Raw genomic sequence first — 22,196 nt, forward strand, 5'->3', positions numbered from 1 at the left:
GTGTTATTAATTGCCATGAGCACAACTATGTGCATAAGCACACGGTAGTAGCCACCATCGTGCCCACAATAGTGCGCCTTATCGTGTGCAAATTAATTATTGTGGGCATAACTTCGTGCGTCATGGAAAATTTGCACAAGGTAGCTACACACGATAGCCAAACATGGTGACTATTATGCATACGAGATGACTATCGTGCATGAGATAGCCAAACACGGTGATTATTGTGTACACGGTAAAACACCATCGTGTGTAGCCACTGTATCCAACCACCGTGTGGAAATAAACATCTACCATGCATCGGCGGCGACCGCGTGAAACAATCAACATCAAATTCAACAATTAAACGTATGTATAAATAACACTACCTAAATTCATACAACCAAGTACATTTATCTCAACTTTAATTTAAAGGGAATGAACACAAATTTTAGAAGCATGAATTTTCAAAAAAATAAATAAATAAAAATCGTGTTATTTTAGGGAAGTAAACGACAATTCATTAACGAAGGATTATTTTTACTCTTAGCACGACACACGACGATGCCTCTCTACCACGATCGGATTCGGTTCTGCTCCCACTCATAATTATTATCGTCGACGATGGTTGCCTATGTCATTACTATGTGTGGGTCTTTTCCAATTAAGAGAGACGAGAAAATTGAAAAGCGGTAAAGAGTGAGGTTGGAGTGATCAGATGGAGAATTACTTTAACTTGGGGGTGGGGGTGGGGCCGGGGGATCGATTTTAAAATAAGAGTTTTATTTTTTTTATTGTTGTTTTTATTTGTTTTATCTTTTAGTAATAGAATAAGGGTATTTTAGTATAAAAAAACTTGTGCTGTTATGAATGAATGTGAATTATCTTTTATTATTAGGTATTTAAAAAGAGTTGGATGTTGTAGATTGATAGCCCTAGCTAGGCGATTTTGTGATTTTCTCCACATCACATTCTTGTAACTTTCCAACCTTGTCTCCCCCCTCCCCCCTATATATCCCCCACACTCTCCTTCGTTCCTCCCCTCAAAGACTCTCTCTCTCCCTCGATCGATCTTCAAGAAGTAAATCACCAGATTTTATGCAAGTGAATCATCATGAGCTGCAACGGATGCAGAATACTCCGGAAAGGGTGCAACGAAAACTGCATTCTACGGCAAAGCTTACAATGCATCGAGAGCCCTCAATCTCAAGCCAACGCCACCCTCTTCGTCGCCAAATTCTTCGGCCGCGCCGGCCTCGTCTCCTTCCTCTCCTCCGTCCCCGATTCCCAAAGACCTGGTTCGTACCTACCTCTTCACTCATCAATTCATTTTTGTAACTGCCGCTAGCTCATTTTTGTAACTCCAATTGCAGCACTCTTTCAGTCCTTGCTGTTTGAAGCGTGCGGCCGCACGGTCAACCCGGTCAACGGAGCCGTCGGCTTGCTGTGGACCGGCAATTGGCGCGTGTGCCAGTCGGCTGTGGAGACGGTGCTCCGCGGCGGAGTCCTCCGCCCCTTGCCGGAGTTCGAGGAAGGTTTATTAACGGAAGAGAACGATGATTCGCTGTACGGATCGCGAGATCTGAACAAGAGGCTGAAAGCATCGGATGAAGGTAGCAGCGCGCTGGACCTCGGCTTGACGGCGGCAAAGAGAGTGAGTCGCAGAGAGAAGAAGAGACCGGCGACGCCGTCGGATGAGTCCGATACGACGACGTTCGAGAGCGGGTTTGCATGTCATCAGGATTTGCAGCACGGACATGATCAAACCAAGCTCCTGCACCTCTTCTTTTAATTAGGATATGATTTTCCCTTTTTAATTAGCCTTCCGCTTTTTTAACCAAACCTTGAGTTAATTGGAGTATCTTTTCCTCTTTTTTCCTTACTCAAAATAACTTCTCATATTCCATACTACTACTAAATTGTAATTACTTGCTTAATTTATATCTATGCATGATTAACAAAAACATGGTTATTTCCCAACATTTTGTTATATATATATATAGCATTTGGTGTCGATATAATTATCATGTCATGTGGTAATCTCTGTGATTTCTATTTTAATTTATATATATTTGACAATTAAGTTTACATACTATTCTCAATCCACCGCTGGTTGGCTTTCTTTTGAATTTTCTGGCCTAACTGATTATGGAGAAAATCATTGTTAAATTACTTAATACTATCAATTAATGGCACAAATATTGCTTATAAAATAAGAAGAAAAGGAAGAAGATAGTTAAAAGTCAAGACATAAATTGCTGAAAGAAATTTAAAATTATTGATCTTGACGCTAAAAAATAAGGAGATAAAAGTCAAGACATAAAATACTGAAAGAAATTTATATTATATGAGTATTAATCCTGATGCTATAATAATACCATGACCAGCATTAATTAAAATCACCATGCTACTTATATGTGTATATACGTACAGCACACTCCCACATACAGTACTTTGTGCTAATAATATTGTAGATTGATCGATGGAGAGATCACATGAAATATCTACTTTAATATTTTACACTCTCATATATATGGACATACTCCATGTATATATGTATAAAAAGACATGGTTCCTAAAGTCCTCAATTCTCATAAAGAGAAATTAAGTTTCTACCTGATCGACATATACACAATATATATCATATATAGTCAAAGAATTTTGTCTCTAAATATTAATTTGACTGTTTCTAATAAATTTGATACTATGTTTTGTTCAGAATAATCCAATTTCACTTTTTTCAGATGAAAATAATTGAATCTTCCTACATGCTACCAAGATTATAATTGATAGTTGAATTATTGATAGTTCCGGGATTCTCCAACAAGCAATATATATAATAATTTGAAAATTATTGGCAATTGGCATATGCATTAATGCAACTTTGAAACCCTGTTGGGATGTATATATATGATGTGGTGCACCCAAGATTCAAAGATATTTGTATAGCTAGCTTTTCCTCTACACCTCTACTTTTGTGCTCAACCTCCGTCACCAACCACTACAATTGAAACTAATTATAAGAATCTTCGCTCCAACTATATAGATGTGTGTGTGTGTGTGTGTGAGAGAGAGAGAGAGAGAGAGGATAATTATATATAAGTAGGATGGCCTGCTGCGAATAAAGTAATAACTAGGGACTCTTATCTCAAATGCTCCAACAAGAATTAATATTAAGTTGCCGAATACCTTTTTTTTTTGGCGAATACATTAATATAATAACAATAATTTATATTATCATTTATTGTTTTGGTCCTTTAGCGTACCACAAGAAAAGGAAACATTACAATTCATACAGATCCTTAGATCGAAAGAGATCTATCAAAACACCTTGAATAAGTGAAAAATTAAAATGGAGGATCAAATTAATTACTTAAAAAGAGAGATGACGCAATTATATAAATTCATTTTATCATTAGTCTATACCGCGCTAGTGTACATGGCTGTCAAGGTCCAAGGGGAGCTTCAGCCCCAACCCATTTAATTTTCTCATCGGAGTATTTTTTTTTTTTTCCTATAAAATTGACAATTCGATGAAAAATATAGGAATAACTTCCATCGTCATGACATCCAAACTCAATAATTAGCAGAGTTGGAGCCCCAGAAATTAATATTATACTACGATATTTTCCTCATACCAATCTTGATTTCTTTCTTTTTAAATATGTGTCTCCTATCTTAAATATAGATGCTTCATATTCATATTGTAGTAAAATATGTATATAAGTTGAGTAGATGCGCGTGTCCCACAAAATAATAGTAGTGAATTCGAATGATATATGGCAGTTGAGTTGTTTAAGTAAGTGCGGCCCCTTGAATAGAGGAAGGCAATAGACAACATTCCCTAGGGTTAGGGTTTACTTGACTTCTGAATTGTCAAAGAGCCAACTACTACAGCCTACAGCGTCGTGGGAAGTGACTACATGGTATATACTATTTGCAACTTGCATTTTTTTTATTTTTCTAAATGACTAACATTAATTGCCATTTTCATTTAAATCGTAACAAAAATGAGAATATTATTTCAAACCATTAGTTTCAGTTCTAATAAATTCTCCATATATATATATATCTAAATTCCTCAACAACAATTACATCATGCTATCGAAAACTAGCTAGTTTGGATCAACCTAGATTGTCTCATAACACCATATATGGTGCGACGACGTTATAATACCAAAATATCAACAAGTTGCTAATCAATCCCCACTACAAGAAAACTGGTCGAACACCGACGGAAATCACCGACGGACTATTTTCCGATACCGACGGATCCCCGACGGACCGTCATCCGGCAACATCGCCGGAGCCGGCATCTATTTCCAATGAAAATACCGACGGACTACCGACGGACAATATCCGTCGGTAAATTCGGTATTTTCAATTTTAATAATTATTTTTATTTTTTACCGACGGATTAAACTCCGTCGGAAAATTGGGTAATTTCGAATTTAATAATTATTTTTATGTTTTACCGACGGAAGACGGAAATTTCAATAAATATTATTATTTGTATTTTTATTGTTTTTTTTTTATTTTTTTATTTATTTTATTTATTTTAAATTATTTTTAAAATTAGTACCGACAGATAAAGTCCGTCGGTAAATTATTTTTTTATTATTTTATTTTTTATTTTTTTATTATTTATTTTTTTATTTTAAATTATTTTAAATTAATTTTCTATATTATTATTATTTTTAAATTATTGAAAATATTTTAAAATTGATAGTTATTTTTAGCAATAATATTTTCTCTTTTTAATAAACGATAATATTAATTTTTTTTATTATCTTAAATTCGATCATATATTTACCGTCATTTTTTCGCCGGCACCACAAGTCTTAGATATCATCTCGACATATTCTAAGGTTATGAATAAATGATATTGTATATTGAAATAGAGTTTAAATGAATTAATAGGTGCTAGTTATATCAATAATACGCGTGTTCTCTACTGGCGACCACTCGAAAGAAACTTCAAGGTTAAACGTGCTTGACTCAGAGCACTAGTAAGATGGGTGACCTACTGGGAAGTTGGTCAAATCATATGCAATTAAGTTCAAAATACATTAGAAATACGAAATACATGTAGAATACGAAGATATGTTGATAAAAAAAATAAAAATAAAAATAAAAATTTAAAATTTAAAATTTAAAATTTAAAAATTAAAAATAATTTACCGACGGAATTTTCCGTCGGTAAACGCGCCACCTACCACGGCCAACGCCGGCGCCGGAGACTTACCGACGGCGATGTCCGTCGGTATCCACCGACGGACAGAAAAAATCCGTCGTTAAATCATTTACCGACGAGCATTTTCACGACGGGTGAAATCCATCGGTAATCCGTCGGTATCTCCATTTACCGATGAAATTTTGATTCTTACCGACGGAATATTCCGTCGGTGTTCGGCCAGATTCTGGTTGTGCCCAAATTCCCAATATTTTAGGCCAGTTAGATAAAACCCCAAAAGACTTTATTATAGCAATTTTTTTTATGAGTATCAACCTGCAACCACTACCTCGATGTGCACCGAGTAAATCCATTGTTTGTGCATTTATGCAAACATGGGGGCCACAAAACGACATCGTTCTATGACATGTTATTTATTAAAATAAAATAAAAATTATACAGTAGTATTTGATGAGCCACATTATGATTCTTGGGCTGAAAAATGAATACATAACATTTTTGATATAAATATGATAGTTTGGGATTTTGTAAAATATTTTTGATAACATAAATATAGTTTAAAATTGAAAGTGATGTTTATGTTAAAGGTATTATAGTGCTAGCTTATAAATAGAATAAGCATATTTTTTTCGATATTCAAAAAAGAAAAATTGAGGCTATCCTTTTGTGGAGGGTAGTAGTAGTATGCATTGATTAATGATTAATGAGAGGGGTTTGGCACTGAATTGGGTGGCAAGTGACATCGTATTCGTATTGAGGGTAGGGCCCGCTGTGATGAAAATCCAACTTGCTTTCGGTCGCTGGGGTTTCGTTTCCTCTTTCTCCTATATATGTATGTGCCCCGAAACCATCCATTTTTGTCTACCCCAAATTTATTTTCTCTGCAATGATTAAATTCTAGAAGGGATATGTATATTGTGATCTTCTATTTGGGAAGAAAATTTGAAAAGTAGCATCACTAGAGCGTGGAGAATAGAGCAAGTGAAATAAAAATGATGATCCCAAATAAATAATATTAATCACGTGGTGGAGTTACTGTGCCAAACAAAGTGGACAAAAGATAATCGATACAACCAATTCAGGCTTTTAAACAAACAAACAAAAATTAACAGTCCATTTTTCAAATGTACGTTTTGCTTTTGCGATGAGGAGAAATCCCAATCCCTACTCTATAAAAGTACTAACATTGAGTAATCTTTTAGATAGATCAATTCAATTATGCGCCCACATCCTTTTATTATAATTGTAGAGACGTATTTTTTGCTAGCTAGTCTGTTGTACTTGTGATCCAATCTAATTAATTATTTATTTTATGACTGACGAAAATTTGAGTACGAATTCTTTATTATTGGGTGAGAAGGTTGGATAAAGTGGAAAAGAGAAGCTCTGCAGCAGGGGCCCAGCCCAGCCCATTGTTGATGGGTGGGCTGAAACAATAAATTTTGTTATTATTAGCAATCAATGTGAGATCCCTTTCGAAAGTTTCATCAAATTGATGTGAAATCAAATCCAAATTTCTGGATTTAGCCATTTATGATGTGAATATTGCATTCCATTAATTGATTTCCTTGTAATGAAGCTCCATTTATATAGGTAAGTTAATTTTATGATGAACTTAGAATAATCGTAATTTGCATTTCAATTGTTTGAAACCTGAAATCTACCTGACCAAATTACTCCAGATTACTACAATTAGAAAGTGTCAAAAAGAGAAAAGAAAATAGCCTTGCCCTTGATAGGCCACATTTTTTTACCATTAATATACACTTGATCAGCTTGTTGTGTAGCATCTTTTTTGCCAGCTAGAAATCACTTTTTGCAGTTAAGCTGATAAGTTGAATGAATTAATTTGTACTCCCTCCGTCCACCAATTAAAGGCCTATATGAAAAAACACGAGTTTTAAGAAAAAAGTGTATTTTTATTAGTTGAGTGGAGAAGGGTCGCACTTTTTAAGAAAAAATTTATTTTTATTAGTTGAGTGGAGAAAATGTCCCACTTTTTTGTAAAGAATCTTTGACTTTTTTGATTAAATGATGAATAAAAACTTACCAAAAATAGGTAGGCCTTGTTTTTGTGGACGGACCAAAAAGGCAAGTAGGCCTTGAATTGGTGGACGGAGGGAGTACTATCTTTTTGAAGAAAAGAGTGAATTAAGTTGCCAGCTAGAAATACACATCTCTTCCAACCCACGTTGTTTAAAAGCTACCACCACAAAGCTTGAGACTCATTTGCTCTTCCACGTCTGAGATTCGTCTTCCTCGATTTTCACGGGGAAGATAACACAATCCAGAATCTAAGGCAACTCAAGTTAAACAGTAAGACAGCCATAATCTTGAACAACAAGCTCCTAGATTCAGATTCTGGTGTATAATAGCATATTCAGATAAAATCTAAGACTAACAAGAAGCAGAGTAAGAATATTACATATATACATAAGAGTTTCCTTCCCCGAGAATGTGGAGAACCAAGACACAATATAGGCCAACAAAAAATAAAGAAATGCTAATTAGTGGATAAAAGACCGTTTCCTGTAATATTGGATACCTGGAGGAGAGGCGCTGCAAAAAATGGCGAATTTACTCCGTTTCTTATCACATAATCACTGCTTCCTCCATGAGGTCTGATGGTTCTGTATGGTGTTAGCATCTAGAGTTGAATATTGTTGAGTCCAATCAGTTCTACCTCTCTTGTTAAGCTCATCATACACAGTTATGTTGTATTAGATGTGTTCTCAAACTAGTGTCTCGAACCTGATTAATAGGAAGAGTTGTGGTAAATAGTCGTAGAAAAAAAATTCAGGTAAGGTAAGAGTGGAGGGGAACTACCTGCATGGCTGCTAACAGGGAAATAAAATCTGTGCATTGTTCGAGTAAAGCTCGCTCTTTGGCAGTCACTTGTGCAAGTTCTGTCAATAAAGTGTTTACTTTCTCAACCTGAAATCACTTAGCTATTTCAGCATATGGGAGCCATGTAATATTTAATCAAAATTCACATGGACTGAGCATTTTAGCCAATAAGGTGAAGAGGACAAAGAGCAGCGATGATTACCAATGGCAGAAGTAAACATGTCGATGATGCCATTCCATGCATGACATCAAAAGCTGAACCCATTGCATCCTTCAAGCCTAGAACATTGGCCTGTCACAAGCGAAAACATCGTTAACTTTATTCAAAACAATAGAAAGTATTGTTTCTGAACTGAAAACATTGCAAGGCGCATACACTGGCTCCTCCAACGACTGGAAGACGAAGAGTGCTAGCCTTTAAGGCTTCGATAGCTCCAAGCAGAGAATCTGAGTGGTTGTTTTCCATTGAAGCCCAATCCTCTAATAAGGTCATCTGCACATAAAATATATCAAGACATCAGAGACACCAAAACTAAGGTGTTTTACGTGCACATCTATTCATGCACAAACAGGATAATAAATAATCTCAACAAGAATAGCTTCATGTAGAAAAAATATTAAATTGAACAATTATAATTAGTATACAAGTATTATAGATTATTAGTGTGGTTTTCTCAATATCAAGAGAAAATTGCCTAATCTCAACTCTTGTTTAATTTGGTTTATGTTAGTAAACTTATCCGTAATCTCAATGTGTCATTCTAGCCTGATTGTTTCTTGTTTCAGGATCTTAAGATGAAAAAGATTTATTGGTAAGGGACGTGAGTCTGGCGGCCTCTACATCCTTGATATACACATACCAAAAGGTAAACGACCCCATGGGGTGTAAATGGGTGTTTACAGCTCAGGTCAATCTTAAACGGCTTCGTTGCTCAATAGGGAGCTCACCTTGTAGTTAAAGGTATGCTCAAACTTAATGTGTTTATTATTACGACACATTTTCCCCAAATTTATGGAAAGACATGGATAGCTATACTGTTGACTAGTTTCAAAATCCCAGTAGTTACAAATTAACTTCATCACCATCTGGAATTTACAAGTTAGTCCAAAGCAAAACTTAGAATAGGTGACAGAATGATACTGAGATTGAGCTATATAATTGCAGAAGATATTTGTAGTCAGCAAAATGCAGCATTTGATACAATCTATCTTAAAAAGTCTAGCCAGAAATTTATTCAGGCTACCAACAAAGTTGTTAGCTAAAAGAGATACTTCAAGCTTAAGATAGTTATAGATAAATAAGCAAAAAGTGAAAATTAGAAACAATTTAGTAATCTAGTCTGCTATTATCAATTGAGAAATAAGAAATAAAGCTTACTTGTCCTTTAAGAATGGAAGCTAGTCTCAACTTTTGCCTCAGCAGCTGCAGTCTATGACTTCTTTTGGTGACAGTATCACGTAGGTCGGAGATTGCTATCCAGGAGTTCCACAGATTTTTCTGCTACAAATGAAGGAATATGATAACGAAATTTCACAGGGCAAGATTAGACAGCGGTGTAACAGCCATGCCAAAAGTGTTCTGGATGGTAGTAGATCGTCATACCAAAAGAAGATAACAAAGTGTTGGCCTAAGCACACACAGGCAACTCATGCATGGACAACAACACAAACTAAGGCCTCACAATTGCAAAAAAATACCGAGTTGTTTCTGCTAAAGAAACAATGGAGGGCGTGAATAGGCTAAAATTAAGTTTAGGAATCTTGAACAGCCCTAGCAAGAATTCTTGAAAATGATAAATAGCAGAAACAAAATCAATGAAGGTTACCATCTTGGTATCTATACACAAAATCTATTGAAGCAATTGCTTAAAGGTAGACGTACAAGAAAGTTATGAGGAAAAAAGAAAAAATGATACTCTAGCAAGTAAGAACTTCTGACGGAAATAAATACTAAATAGATCAACCAAAAGGCAAGTAACATAGATGCCATGCATATCATGGATCTGTATCAAGTCAACTCCAAAAAAAAAAAAAAAAAAAGTCTTGAGGAACCTCAGATTCAATTGAAATGATCGGACCCACAATAAATGTATTTACAACTACATGTCCTTTACTCCTTTATATTGGATCTTATCAGAAATGGAAAAAGATTACATCATTTTAAAGAGAAATGAAGAGAACCATGCATGCTAAAGCATAACTGAGCACTAATGATCAGAGATGTTCTTTTTAGCTCAGCCTAATAATCAAAACAGATCTCAGAAATTTCATAGGTTCAACTTACATGCACCATTATTTTTTATATTAAAATAGAGTTGCAATTTCTCTCCACTATACGAGCTTTGAAATTTCTCTCCACTATTCCAGCTTTGACTAGAAATAGTGAAATTCCCCCCTGATTACTGGGTCTACACAGATAAGATGAATTTTTGTGGACCCAAGCACCTCAAGCCTTAGATTGATTTGGCTTTAAATGCTTAAACCCCAATATTCTGAAACTAGGATTCTCATTACATGAACTCTTTTTTTTCTATTTTCAGAAAGCCTCCCCAAAATGTACTGTCAATTATGATCATCTACTATTTTCAGCACACTCAATACAGATAATAAGAATAAACTAGTGGCGAATGCCAATGAAATCTATCTGACCATAATAAGAAATAAAAATTAAGTTGAGATCAGCATAAGAACATAAAGGTAGGCAACAGCACAAAATTTGAATGTCAAACCAGAGACTGGAAGTCCACTCGGACCAGAATCTCTAACAAGCGCCTTTCACAAACAACTTAAATTATCCTACTCTAATTTAGTTTAAACTAGGCAAGTCTATCTGAAAATTCCTACTCTAAGCACTTAGCTTATAATATATACCCTTTTTGCATTTCTAATGACTAAAGTTCTCATAATTATAGGTAATCTTTTAAATGGCATCATAAAGATGCCAAGGTTTCATGCATCTGAAGATATGATGTGCATTTATACTAGCATTGTTATGCCATATTTGGTAAAAGGCACAAACCGGAAGTGGATAGTAAATTGGTTGACTATTTATGACCAAAGAACCCAAGCTTGTAGGCTCTTACATTTGTACACTGCATCTTCACCAAAAGAAAATGTGAAATGACAGCTAAATCCAAGATGATGACATGAACGTATTAACAGATGACATAGTTCCACCAAAAGAAAGCTTGGCTCGGTTTGGTTGCCATGCAATTGCATCTTTTCCTCAAGCGTTTGAGCTTAGATTTTTTTCTGAAGGGATTGAGCTCAATATTTTAAAATTAGAACACACACTCTAACACCACGTGTCCTCAAAAAACCTTACATTGTCCCAGGAAATAGATGAGAAAATGTGCAACATCTCCTCTAGTTTCAACAGGATTAACAAACATGTCGGCCTGACAAATCCCAAACATATTCATATTCTTATACTCATGAACTGATCTGTGTTCTTTTTCTTAAATCATTTTCTCAAGGTAAACAATGAAATAAAAATCAAAATGAAACACAAAAGAGGTGGAGCACGCATCACAAGAACAGATCTATCTTATAATAATTTCAAACATGGTTCAAGGCAACAAACAAGAAACCACATTTGTACGCTCAAACAATAAGTAACACAAAAGCATCCTCACCTCTGCACTGTGTTTCTGCACCAACATAACTGCCTCAGTCGTTGCATTTACAAAGCACCACTGCAGGTTCCGGTTGTACAAGAGTCTCAACAAGTGTGCATCAAAAATTCGGCTTTCCCCAACTTTACCCCTCCGGACATCAACAGCAAAACTAAGGACTGTAGGCGTCTCAATGAAATTGTTATTAATGGTGCTAACAGCATTTTTTATCCTAGATGGACTATGACCCCGAGATGGAGATGATCCAACAGGGGTCGTCATGAGCTTGCTAGGCGAGGCAGGTCTAATACCACTACGAGCAGGGGACAACATTGTGCGTGGGGATGACATAAACAGACCATGACCATCACTCGAGCTCCTTCTCAAATTTGGCGGCACCATCAGTTTAGAGGTAGGACTCACTGATAGAGGTGAACTTGGATCCTGCAGCCTCCTCAACCGGCTATTAGTTTCCTGCCAAAACCTAGCCGAAACAGCAATCCCACGAGGCCCATTTCGGCCATTGGCAGACCCACCAAATTCTTGAACTCCCGAAGTACTGTCTGAAGACACACTGTCTGAATCAGATACAGTGAGATCACAAGGCAATGAGATTCCATCAATAACTGAATTCCCATCAGGAACTGCCTTTATTAGGTCAGAATTCCCCAAATCAAGACTCAAGCTTCCATCAAGAGAAGGCCTCTTCTCATCATTCATCAATTGCTGCAGAGTTCGGATTCCATTCGCAGATCCCATCACCTTACTCCGGTCACCACCGCCGCTGCCACGGCAATCCAAACTCCGCGACAACGGATTAACCACTCGATTCCTGGCAGGCCAACGGTTGTGATCAGAAGGCTTAGAATTCTCCACCTGATTTCCTCTCAATGGGGTGCTACCCCTCCTCCTCTCCGGCGTCCCTTTCCTCACATTAGGCGGCGCCGCCTTAGTCTTACTAATGGGAAGTGAAAAGGCTTCTCCTTGAAACGAGACCGACAAACTCCGGGTAGAAGTCACGAGAAGCTTCGCGGCAGCTGACATTTCAGCAGCATTTCCATTCTTTGAATCGAGATCGGATATTAGAGGTCTGGCCGCCGCCGTCCGCCGGCGGTCGACGGAAACAGACCTCTTGGGGCCATTCGACACCGGCGTCGAGCTTCTTGGAATTAAAGGGGAAGGGTACCTTCTAGAATTGGAAGAAGACGAGGAAACTGAGGATGAATTTGATGTTGAAGTTGAAGCCGAAGGGGACATGTATCGAGAGGAAACAATTCTTGATTTAGGTTTTCTTGGATTATTTGCAACTCCATTACTGTTGTCTTTCTCCGACGGCAACAATGGCGACCTTCTAGAATGTTCCTCTTGTGCCGCCGCCGCAGCTGTTTTGGGGTTTTGCGGCTCAGCTGCTGAAGCTGCGCCGAGAACAGCGGCCACCATCATCACAATCAAGACCACATGCACACCCTGATCGTGTGAATTTTACCTATCACATTGTGAATTTCGCTGAAAAATCGAATTTTTCAAAGCCATTTTGATATCAACCTGCAAGTAAGATCAACAAGCTCCAACGTAGCTCAACAAAACCTAATGGAGATACCACGTTAATACGATCACTCTACGAACTAAAAACAAATCTATTGAACAGAGCTTCCGTGTATTTACAAATCTGAGAAAAAAGGTTCAGATTTCCCGGGAAGGAACTTAGAGAGAGGGTGTCTGTGGAGGTGGGGAGAGAAAGAAGGGGGGTGGGGGTGGGGGTGGGGTCCTCTACTTTTAAAAAGATGATTAAGGAAAATAAGAAGAAAGAAATTCACCAGTTTTAAAAACTTCTGGGATCGGAGTAATTTTTTTAGTATTACCGACCAATTTCACCAAAAACAAAAAAAAAAAAAAAAGTTACCGACCAATTTGTGATCCCTAATTTCATCAAAATTAAACTGAAATCGAACACCCGATTCTCTTTTGACATTTATGAATTATGAAATGAATATAGCTTTCCATGAATTGGCTCGCCTCATAGTCAGATACATATGTTCAATGTCAGTCAAACTCATTGGATTTGGAGATTATATATGGAACTGCAGCAAATTAAAATTTCAATGACTACGTTTAATATCACTTTTATTTCCTTAGATCTAGATTGTAGAGATTATGAATGAAATTGCAACATTTCTTTACTGTGATTAGATACCAAGGTTCGATCTAAAAAAACATTGGCGGAATTTAATCACTAGTCATATGCAATTAGAGAAATTAAAATTTCATTGTTACAATTAATTTGGCGCCAGATCATTAAATTAATTTAGGGGTTTGATTTTGATAGTTCATATAGAGGGGAAGCCAACTACTCGTAATTTCCGATGCAATTCTCAATTTAGTCGGAATTTGAACTCAAACTAATTTCAAATATTTTCAAAATTTATTTGATTTTTTTTTCCGTCAAAAATCAAAATTTGATAATAATTTGTATATTTATAGAAAAATTCATCCATATTTTGGAGTTATTTTAATTTCGTCAAGTTGCGAATTAGTCTTGTAATTGCCAAAATTTATTAAGGCTGTATTTTTTGTGAATCAATTTAGAAGTCATTTATACGTACTCACTACTTCATACGTAATTAGACTTTTAACCTTAATATGAAATATTTTCTCCACTATCAATACTTTCCATAACTTTTTATTAGATTCCGTATTAAAAAAAATCTGCATAATTTTAGGAAACGAAGAAAATATTAAAAATTGTGGTTTTTAATCCGCTTGAAAATCATATCGCAAACTAAAAAAGTGTAAATATCATGTTATATTATATTTTGGTTTGAAGAAAAGAGTGAAGGCGTGCTTCTACATGCAGATTGCAGCAACATATCACATCTCTTCCATCAAAAATCAAATCATTAATTCAGGCGTAGAAAACAAAACATGTAAGTCAGCACCCCAAAACTTGTGATTCGACTTCCTCCTTCTTCCCGAATCAAATGGAAAGGAAGGAGGAAAGAATCAAGGCAACTGAAATTTCATAATGCTGCAATTCCCTTCATGTATAAGAGCATATTCAGACAGATCTAAGATTAACAAGAAACAGAGCAAGAATATTACATATATACATACTTCCCTTCCCCGAAAATGTGGAGAAGAAAGGCGTGTGTAGAGCTGACCATTTCCTGTAATATTGGATACCTGGAGGTCAGGATGCACTGCACAAAAAATGCCCAACTTGCTCCGTTTCTTATTACATAATCGCCGCTGCCTCCATGAGGTCTCAGGGTTCTGTATGGTGTTAGAGTTTAATATTGTTGAGTGGCTGCTGCAATCAGTTCTACTACCTCTCTTGTTAAGCTCATCGTACACAGTTATGTTGTATTACATGCGTTCTCAAACTAGTATCACGCACCTGATTCATACGAGGAGTCGTTGTAAATACTCGTACAAAATGAATTTCTGGTTAAGGTAAGACAGGAGGGGAAGTACCTGTATGGCTGCTAACAAGGAAATGAAATCTGTGCATTGTTCGAGTAGAGCTCGCTCTTTGGCAGTCACTTGTGCAAGTTCTGTCACCAAAGTGTTTGCTTCCTCAACCTGAAAGCAATTACTATCTATTTCACCATATGGCAGCCATGTAATCTTTAATCGAAATCCAGCATTTTAGTCAATAATGTGAAGAGGAAGAAAAGAGCAGCGATGAGATTACCACTGGCAGAAGTGAACATATTGATGATGCCATTCCGTGCATAACGTCAACAGCCGAACCTATAGCATCCTTCAACCCTAGAACATTGGCCTGCCACAATTGAAGACGTCGTTAACTTTTCAAAAACTATAGAAATAATTTGTTTCTGAATTGAAAATATCGCAAGGTGCGTACAATAGCTCCTCCAACGACTGGAAGACGAAGAGTGCTAGCCCTTAAGGCTTCGATAGCTCCAAGCAGAGAAACTGAGTGGTCTTTTTCCAAAGAAGCCCAATCTTCTAACAAGGTCATCTACAACGATAATATATCATCAACGGACATTAGAGACACCAAGACTAATGTGTTTTTCTTGCACAAACAGGATAATACATAATCCAATCAAGAATAGATTGCAAAATATTAAATTGAACATTTATAAGTAGCCAAATTATACATAAATTATAAACTAAATATAAATTAGTGTGCTTTTGCTCAATAGCAAATGAAAATTGCCTACCAACTCTTTGACTGCAAAAGCAAACATTAGGAACAAATAGAAGAATATTGCCTAGATTCAAATGCCCAACATTTACAAACTAACTTCATCACTTTGGGAATACCAAAGTAAGTCCAAAGCAAACTTCAGCGTTGGTAACCGAATGATACCAAGATGGAGCTATATAAATGCAGATGAAATCTCTAACGCACGGGAGCCACATAAAGCGGAATTTCAGGTAAATATTGTATCAAGCAGAGGGAGTCGGAGCAAAATTTCACATAACAGATTCATGACAGACAAGGAGGTGTAAAGACTAGACAAAGTTCATAGACTGCTGTGCTGTACACTAGTTCCGCTTCACCAGTATTATGTCTCATCTCTAAGAGCCCCAATCAGATTCCAGATTCTTGGATTTGTGTGAGCCAACAATTACAAATATCGTATTTCTGAAACCATGTGATAAATGATATAATTTGATCCAACAATTGCAGGCTTAAGATAGAAATTAAACAGATAAGCCACTATGAAAAATAGCAATAATCTAGTAATGCCTGCTATTATCAATTCAGAAATGACAAAAAAAAGCTTACTTGTCCTTTAAGAATAGAAGCTAGTCTTAATTTTTGCCTCAGCAACTGCAATCTATGGCTTTTTTTGGTGACAGTATCACGTAGATCGGAGATTGCTATCCAGGCGTTCCACAGATTTTTCTGGTACAAATGGAGGAATAAGATCACAAAATTTCACACAAGGCAAGATTATATAGTGATGTAACAGCCATGCCCGTAGAGTTAAGGTTGGTACAGGAATAGGTAGATTGTCATACCATAAGAAGATAACAATGCATTTGGATAGGCACACACAAACAACTCATGCATTAAGATTAACCGACACAACGGCCTCACATTAGGCCAAAAAAGTTATAGTTGCTTCAGCAAAAAATAACAATGGAGGACCAGATTCAGACACGGAAAGTCTTAGAAGGCTAGTGAACAGGAATAGTGAGTCCCTGTCAAGAACACAACTAAAACAAAGGGCTAATCATCCATGTTTGCATCAGAAAGTTCTATAAATGGAAGGAAGACAATCAAGACATTGTTAAGATAAGATGGTTTTCCTTAATAAAATGAAATTCGGATTTGTGTAACAGGAGGAAGGCTTTCCATTTCTTAGCTGGAAAGATACACAGTTATGAAAGAGGGACAGAGTGGAACAGAATTGACTGGTTAATAGAGTGACGAAAAATGCTTATTTCTTTCATAATTTGGACCTTGGCTTCTGGGAACAGTATGTTACTTGATAGCAAAGGAACTGAGACCTTAAAACACTAAAAATGAATGATATAAACAAGTAAGAATTCTTGAAAATAAAATATAGCAGAAACTGCATCAATGATGATAAGTATCATGGTATCTAACACAAAAATCTATGGTAGCAATTGCTTAAATGTAGAAGTATATTAAAGTTACGAGAAAAAAAAAGAAAAAACAATAATCTAGCACGCAGAACTTTTGATGGAAGTAAATGGAGTAATAAATATATCAACCAAAAAGCAAGTAACGCAAATACAATATACATATCAGGGAAATATAAAACACAAAAAAAAAGTCTCTAAGGAACCAAATGATCAGAGTCGCAACAAATGTATTTACAACTATATGTCCTTTTTATTGTTTGTTATAAAAAATAAAGAACATCAGGTGCTTTAAAGAGAAACGAAGAGAATCATGCATTGCATGCTAAAGAACAAATGAGCAATTGGGACATTTTATGGAAAATGTTGAAAGTTGGAGACAAACTATTATTAACCCTTATTTTCTTATAATTAAAAAAGAGTTGCAAATTCTCTTCACTAGCAATAGTGGAGTTCCCCCTGACTAGTGGGTGTACACAGATAAGATCCATTCTTTTATTTTGGTGCATAAATAAATTTTATTGATCCCAAAAGACCGTAAACAGGTTGAGTTTGTACAGAGAAACACCTTAACTAAACAGGCTAAGAGAGCAAAATAACAACACGACTAAAAAACGGAACCAAAACAATCACACTCAAAACAGATAGAGTGGGATAGGCCTCATCAAAACTTTAGATAAGATGCATTCTTGCCTTACACTCAAAGCAAGAACCAAGAACTCCAAGCATCTCGAGCCTTAAATTGATTTTGCATTAAATGCTAAAGCCTGAAGAATTCCTCCCAATATTCCAAAACTAGGATCCCCATTCCATAGAGTTTCTCCTTTTAAAAAAGTATCAGAAAACCTAATTTGGACATTGTCCCAGGGAGATAGATGAGAAAATGCAAACCATCTCCTCTTGTTTCAACAAGTCAAACTAACATGTCTACTTGACATATTCCAATACTGATATCATGCGGGGATCTATGTTCGTTTAGTAATTATCTCAAGGTGAACATGAAATGAAACAAAAATGAGCCGCAGAACCCATCACAATACCAGATCTATTTTATCAATTATCATAATTGCAAACATGATGCAGAAACAACGATATATCAAATTTGCAAGCTCAAAAATAAGTAACACCAAAACATCCTCACTCACCTCTGCACTGTGTTTCTGCACCAACATAACTGCCTCAGTTCTTGCATTCACAAAGCGCCACTGCAGGTTCCGGTTGTACAAGAGTCTCACTAAGTGTGCATCAAAAATCCGATTCTCCCCAACTTTACCCCTCCGAACATCTACAGCAAAACTAAGGACTGAAGGTGTCTCAGTGAAATTGTTATTAATGGTGCTAACAGCATTTTTTATCCGAGATGGACTATGGCCCCGTGATGGAGATGATCCAACAGGCGTCATGAGCTTGCTAGGCGAGGCAGGTCTAATACCATTACGAGCAGGGGACGACATTGTGCGTGGGGATGACATAAACAGACCATGACCATCACTCGAGCTCCTTTTCAAATTTGGTGGCACCATCAGTTTAGAGGTAGGACTCATTGATAGAGGTGAACCTGGATCCTGCAGCCTCCTCAACCGGCTATTAGTTTCCTGCCAAAACCTAGCCGAAACAGCAATCCCCCGTGGCCCATTTCGGCCATTGGCAGACCCACCAAATTCTTGAACTCCCGAAGTACTGTCCGAGGACACACTGTCTGAATCAGATGCAGTGAGATCACAAGGCAATGAGAGTTCATTATTAATTGAATTTCCATCAGGAGCTGCCTTTATTAGGTCAGAATTCCCCAAATCAAGACTCAGCCTTCCATCAAGAGAAGGCCTCCTCTCATCATTCATCAATTGCTGCAGAGTTCGGATTCCATTCGCAGATCCCATCACCTTACTCCGGTCACCGCCGCTGCCACGGCAATCCAAACTCCGTGACAACGGATTAACCACCCGATTCCTGGCAGGCCAACGGTTGTGATCAGAAGAAGGCTTAGAATTCTCCACCTGATCTCCTCCCCCTCTCAATGGGGTGCTACCCCTCCTCCTCTCCGGCGTCCCTTTCCTCACATTAGGTGACGGCGGCGCCGCCTTAGTCTTACTAATGGGAAGCGAAAAGGCTTCTCCTTGAAAAGAGACCGACAAACTCCGGGTAGAAGTCACGAGAAGCTTCGCGGCAGCTGACACTTCAGCAGCATTTCCATTCTTTGAATCGAGATCGGATATTAGAGGTCTGGCCGCCGCCGTCCGCCGGCGGTCGGCGGAAACAGACCTCTTGGGGCCTGAAGAAGGGCCGTTCGACACCGGCGTCGAATTTCTTGAAATTAAAGGGGAAGGATACCTTCTGGAAGAGGAAGAAGACGAGGAAACCGAGGATGAATTTGATGTAGAAGTCGAAGAAGAAGGGGACATGTACCTAGATGAAACAATTCTTGATTTTGGCTTTCTTTGATTATTTGCAACTCCATTACTGTTATCTTTCTCCGACGGCAACAATGGCGGTCTTCTAGAATGTTCCTCTTGCGCGGTTTTGGGGTTTTGTCGGTCAGCTGCTGAGGCTGCTCCATGAACGACAGCCACCATCATCACAATCAAGACCGCATGCACACAATTCAGCTATCACATTGTGAAATTTTCAGAAGCCATTTTGATATGAAGCTGCAAGTAAGATCAGCAAGCCTCGCCCCAGCTCAAGAAAACATAATGGGGATACCACATTTTTAGCAAGATCATTATCTACCAAGTTATAATTGCTCTATTGAAACCAAGCTGGCCTAGATATATAAATCTGAGGAAAAAGAAGTTCGGGTTCTCCGGCAAGGAAGTTAGAGAGAGACAGTGTGATTGGAGGTGAGGAGAGAGAGAGTGTGTGAGTTGGTGTGGGATTTGGGGGCACTGAGTTTCTTTTCGTACATTCACGGGGTGGGTTTGGGGTTTAGCGAAACTTTGGAGAGACGTTACGCAACTAACCTTAATCAAGATTTAGTCATTTATTACACAATGAACAAGTTAATAATGATGTTTAGTGATTTTTTGTCGATTTAGTGATGAAGAAATTGTTTGTTTAATTGAGGAATTATGGTATAAATTAACTGAGACATGAGTGCTTCGTAGAGATTGATGGAGCTTTCCTAACTCTCCTATAATAATTAAAACTCTCCCACCGGCCCGCATATGGACTTCTAACCCAATCAAATAAATATTTCAAGTTTATTCCTACCATTCAAAATAATCCTTTTTTTTGTCATAGAACTCTACAAATTCAAATGAAATGTAATAGGCTTAAAGACATTTAATCTAAAAATTGTTCATTCTACCACTAAACCATCCTCAAACAATTCATGTTTTTATTATTTATACGATGATACTACTTTATTTAACAACCATTATAATTATCAATCAAAATTAGTTTTTCTTTTCTTTTCTTTTCTTTCTTAATGACTTATTTCATTTGATTTATGAAAACGCGAATTAAGTCCCTTCGATCTAGTCTAACAAGAGACAAAATACAACACAATAGAGCCAAACAATTAATTCAAATATTAGTAGTTAATCGCTGCTTAATTTAGTCATGACCCTAAAAGCAGATAAATGGAGACAGCTAAACTACAAATTTAAATAACTACAACTCGGTTAATGAAACATTACATAGGATTAAAGAAAGTCTACTGAATAGTTGAATAACCGTTGATTAGTTTCGAATGTATGATTACAATGTGATGATCCAAAATCTAGTTTTAAAATATATACTCTTGACACAAAATAAATAACATAATTGTAAGTTATAACTCCCGACTTTTCCAAGTCAAAAAAAAAAAAAAAAAAAAAAAAAATCCCGACTTTTATTTACTGCAATACACGAGATCTTTAAAGGATGACAAAAACTAATCTATATTTGTGCTGTATTAAAAAGTTAAAATTTTATTTTGAAATCAATTTTTAATTGATTTCAAAATTAAATGATAATTTTGTGTTCATAATAAAATTAAGGTTTATTTGTAAATTATATTTTTTCTTTTATTTTTTTCTTTATCTTCTTATTTTTATTTTATTTTATTTCTTTCTAAAATCGTGAAATTCAATTAATTATAAAATATTTAATATGCATATCAAATTAAAGATCACAATAAAAGCTTTAATTTGATACTATTTTATGTAAATATTTGATTTAAAATATAAATATTATATTTATTTAAAGATTAAAATTTGAAAAAATAATCTCTCATCTTTCATCTTTTTTTAATAAATCTATTTTTCAATTACTTTTATTTTCAATTTCATTTTTATTTTCATTTTTTTCCCTTTTCATGATATCAATTTTTACTCAAAAGTACGCAAATAACCAATGGAGATTCCAAATCTAAGAGAATCTCATCAAGTGTTCCTTCGGCATCTTACTTGAGAGTTGAGATTTAGAGGTACATTTTCCTTGTAGTTTAAGTGTTTACTTTGTAAGTCCCAAATTTGTAATAAGCAAATTGAAGCCACAACATTAATTTTCATTGTAAGATGCAATTTGCTTCTCAGTTGGAAAATCCTTCGTACACTTAATTACCTTCTCCAAAAAATTCATGAGTTCGTGTTAAAAATAAAAAATTAAGTAATTAAGCATTGAAGTGTTTAGTGTTTGAAAGCAAGGTAGAAACTTGATCGCGGCCATAAATCTATGGTTCAGTTAAGGTCAAAATTGAATAACCTAACTTGGGTTTATAAAATAAGGAATTCAAAAATTAAATGGATTTACCAATTGACCAAATATGTGGATGTAAGAGAATTTACTTCGAACCACGTTAAACTTAATTTGTGTACTTTCAGCTTTGCCTTTTCAATTAAAAAATTTAATTATCATTATCAATATACAAGCACATAAGCTAGCACATCGTAATACATTTTTCAGCTGACCTTGCATTCAAACTACTTAATTTTCACGAGCTTAACTTAAAGTCTTCAAAGATTTTCTAAATGTATGCGTAGCTAAGCCACTACTTA

General features: G+C 36.2%; 3 protein-coding genes across 5 annotated transcripts; 1 reads left to right on the plus strand and 2 right to left on the minus strand.

Annotated features, from left to right (window-relative positions):
• The first annotated feature begins 856 nt into the window (after nucleotides 1-856).
• On the plus strand, nucleotides 857-1,959 carry LOC131000910 (LOB domain-containing protein 37-like). The gene is made up of 2 exons (XM_057927054.1): nucleotides 857-1,277; nucleotides 1,353-1,959. The coding sequence occupies exons 1-2, from the start codon at nucleotides 1,094-1,096 to the stop codon at nucleotides 1,769-1,771; spliced, it is 603 nt and encodes a 200-aa protein (XP_057783037.1). The 5' UTR covers nucleotides 857-1,093; the 3' UTR covers nucleotides 1,772-1,959.
• A 4,835-nt stretch (nucleotides 1,960-6,794) lies between these two features.
• LOC131000833 (QWRF motif-containing protein 2-like) lies at nucleotides 6,795-13,510 on the minus strand. 2 transcript variants are annotated; one of them, XR_009093800.1, is made up of 8 exons: nucleotides 11,656-13,510; nucleotides 9,399-9,518; nucleotides 8,397-8,513; nucleotides 8,223-8,312; nucleotides 8,000-8,107; nucleotides 7,719-7,924; nucleotides 7,224-7,467; nucleotides 6,795-7,052 (listed from the first exon to the last, which is right to left on the minus strand). XR_009093800.1 is itself a non-coding variant. In XM_057926936.1 (6 exons), exons 1-6 carry the CDS (start codon nucleotides 13,075-13,077, stop codon nucleotides 7,874-7,876), a joined length of 1,908 nt encoding a protein of 635 aa, XP_057782919.1. In that variant the 5' UTR covers nucleotides 13,078-13,510; the 3' UTR covers nucleotides 7,507-7,873. The 2 variants fall into 2 exon arrangements, 1 of the variants encoding a protein (XP_057782919.1); XM_057926936.1 differs by lacking the exons at nucleotides 6,795-7,052; nucleotides 7,224-7,467 and having other exon boundaries at nucleotides 7,507-7,924.
• Nucleotides 13,511-14,547: 1,037 nt separating this feature from the next.
• Nucleotides 14,548-20,192, minus strand: LOC131000831 (QWRF motif-containing protein 2-like). 2 transcript variants are annotated; one of them, XM_057926935.1, is made up of 6 exons: nucleotides 18,363-20,192; nucleotides 16,394-16,513; nucleotides 15,500-15,616; nucleotides 15,326-15,415; nucleotides 15,106-15,213; nucleotides 14,548-15,028 (listed from the first exon to the last, which is right to left on the minus strand). In XM_057926935.1, the coding sequence occupies exons 1-6, from the start codon at nucleotides 19,791-19,793 to the stop codon at nucleotides 14,975-14,977; spliced, it is 1,920 nt and encodes a 639-aa protein (XP_057782918.1). In that variant the 5' UTR covers nucleotides 19,794-20,192; the 3' UTR covers nucleotides 14,548-14,974. The 2 variants fall into 2 exon arrangements, 1 of the variants encoding a protein (XP_057782918.1); XR_009093799.1 differs by having other exon boundaries at nucleotides 14,919-15,028; nucleotides 15,106-15,230; nucleotides 18,363-20,152.
• Between the last annotated feature and the right edge of the window lie 2,004 nt (nucleotides 20,193-22,196).

Source organism: Salvia miltiorrhiza, chromosome 8 (assembly GCF_028751815.1).
Source record: "Salvia miltiorrhiza cultivar Shanhuang (shh) chromosome 8, IMPLAD_Smil_shh, whole genome shotgun sequence".
Lineage (NCBI taxonomy): Eukaryota > Viridiplantae > Streptophyta > Magnoliopsida > Lamiales > Lamiaceae > Salvia > Salvia miltiorrhiza.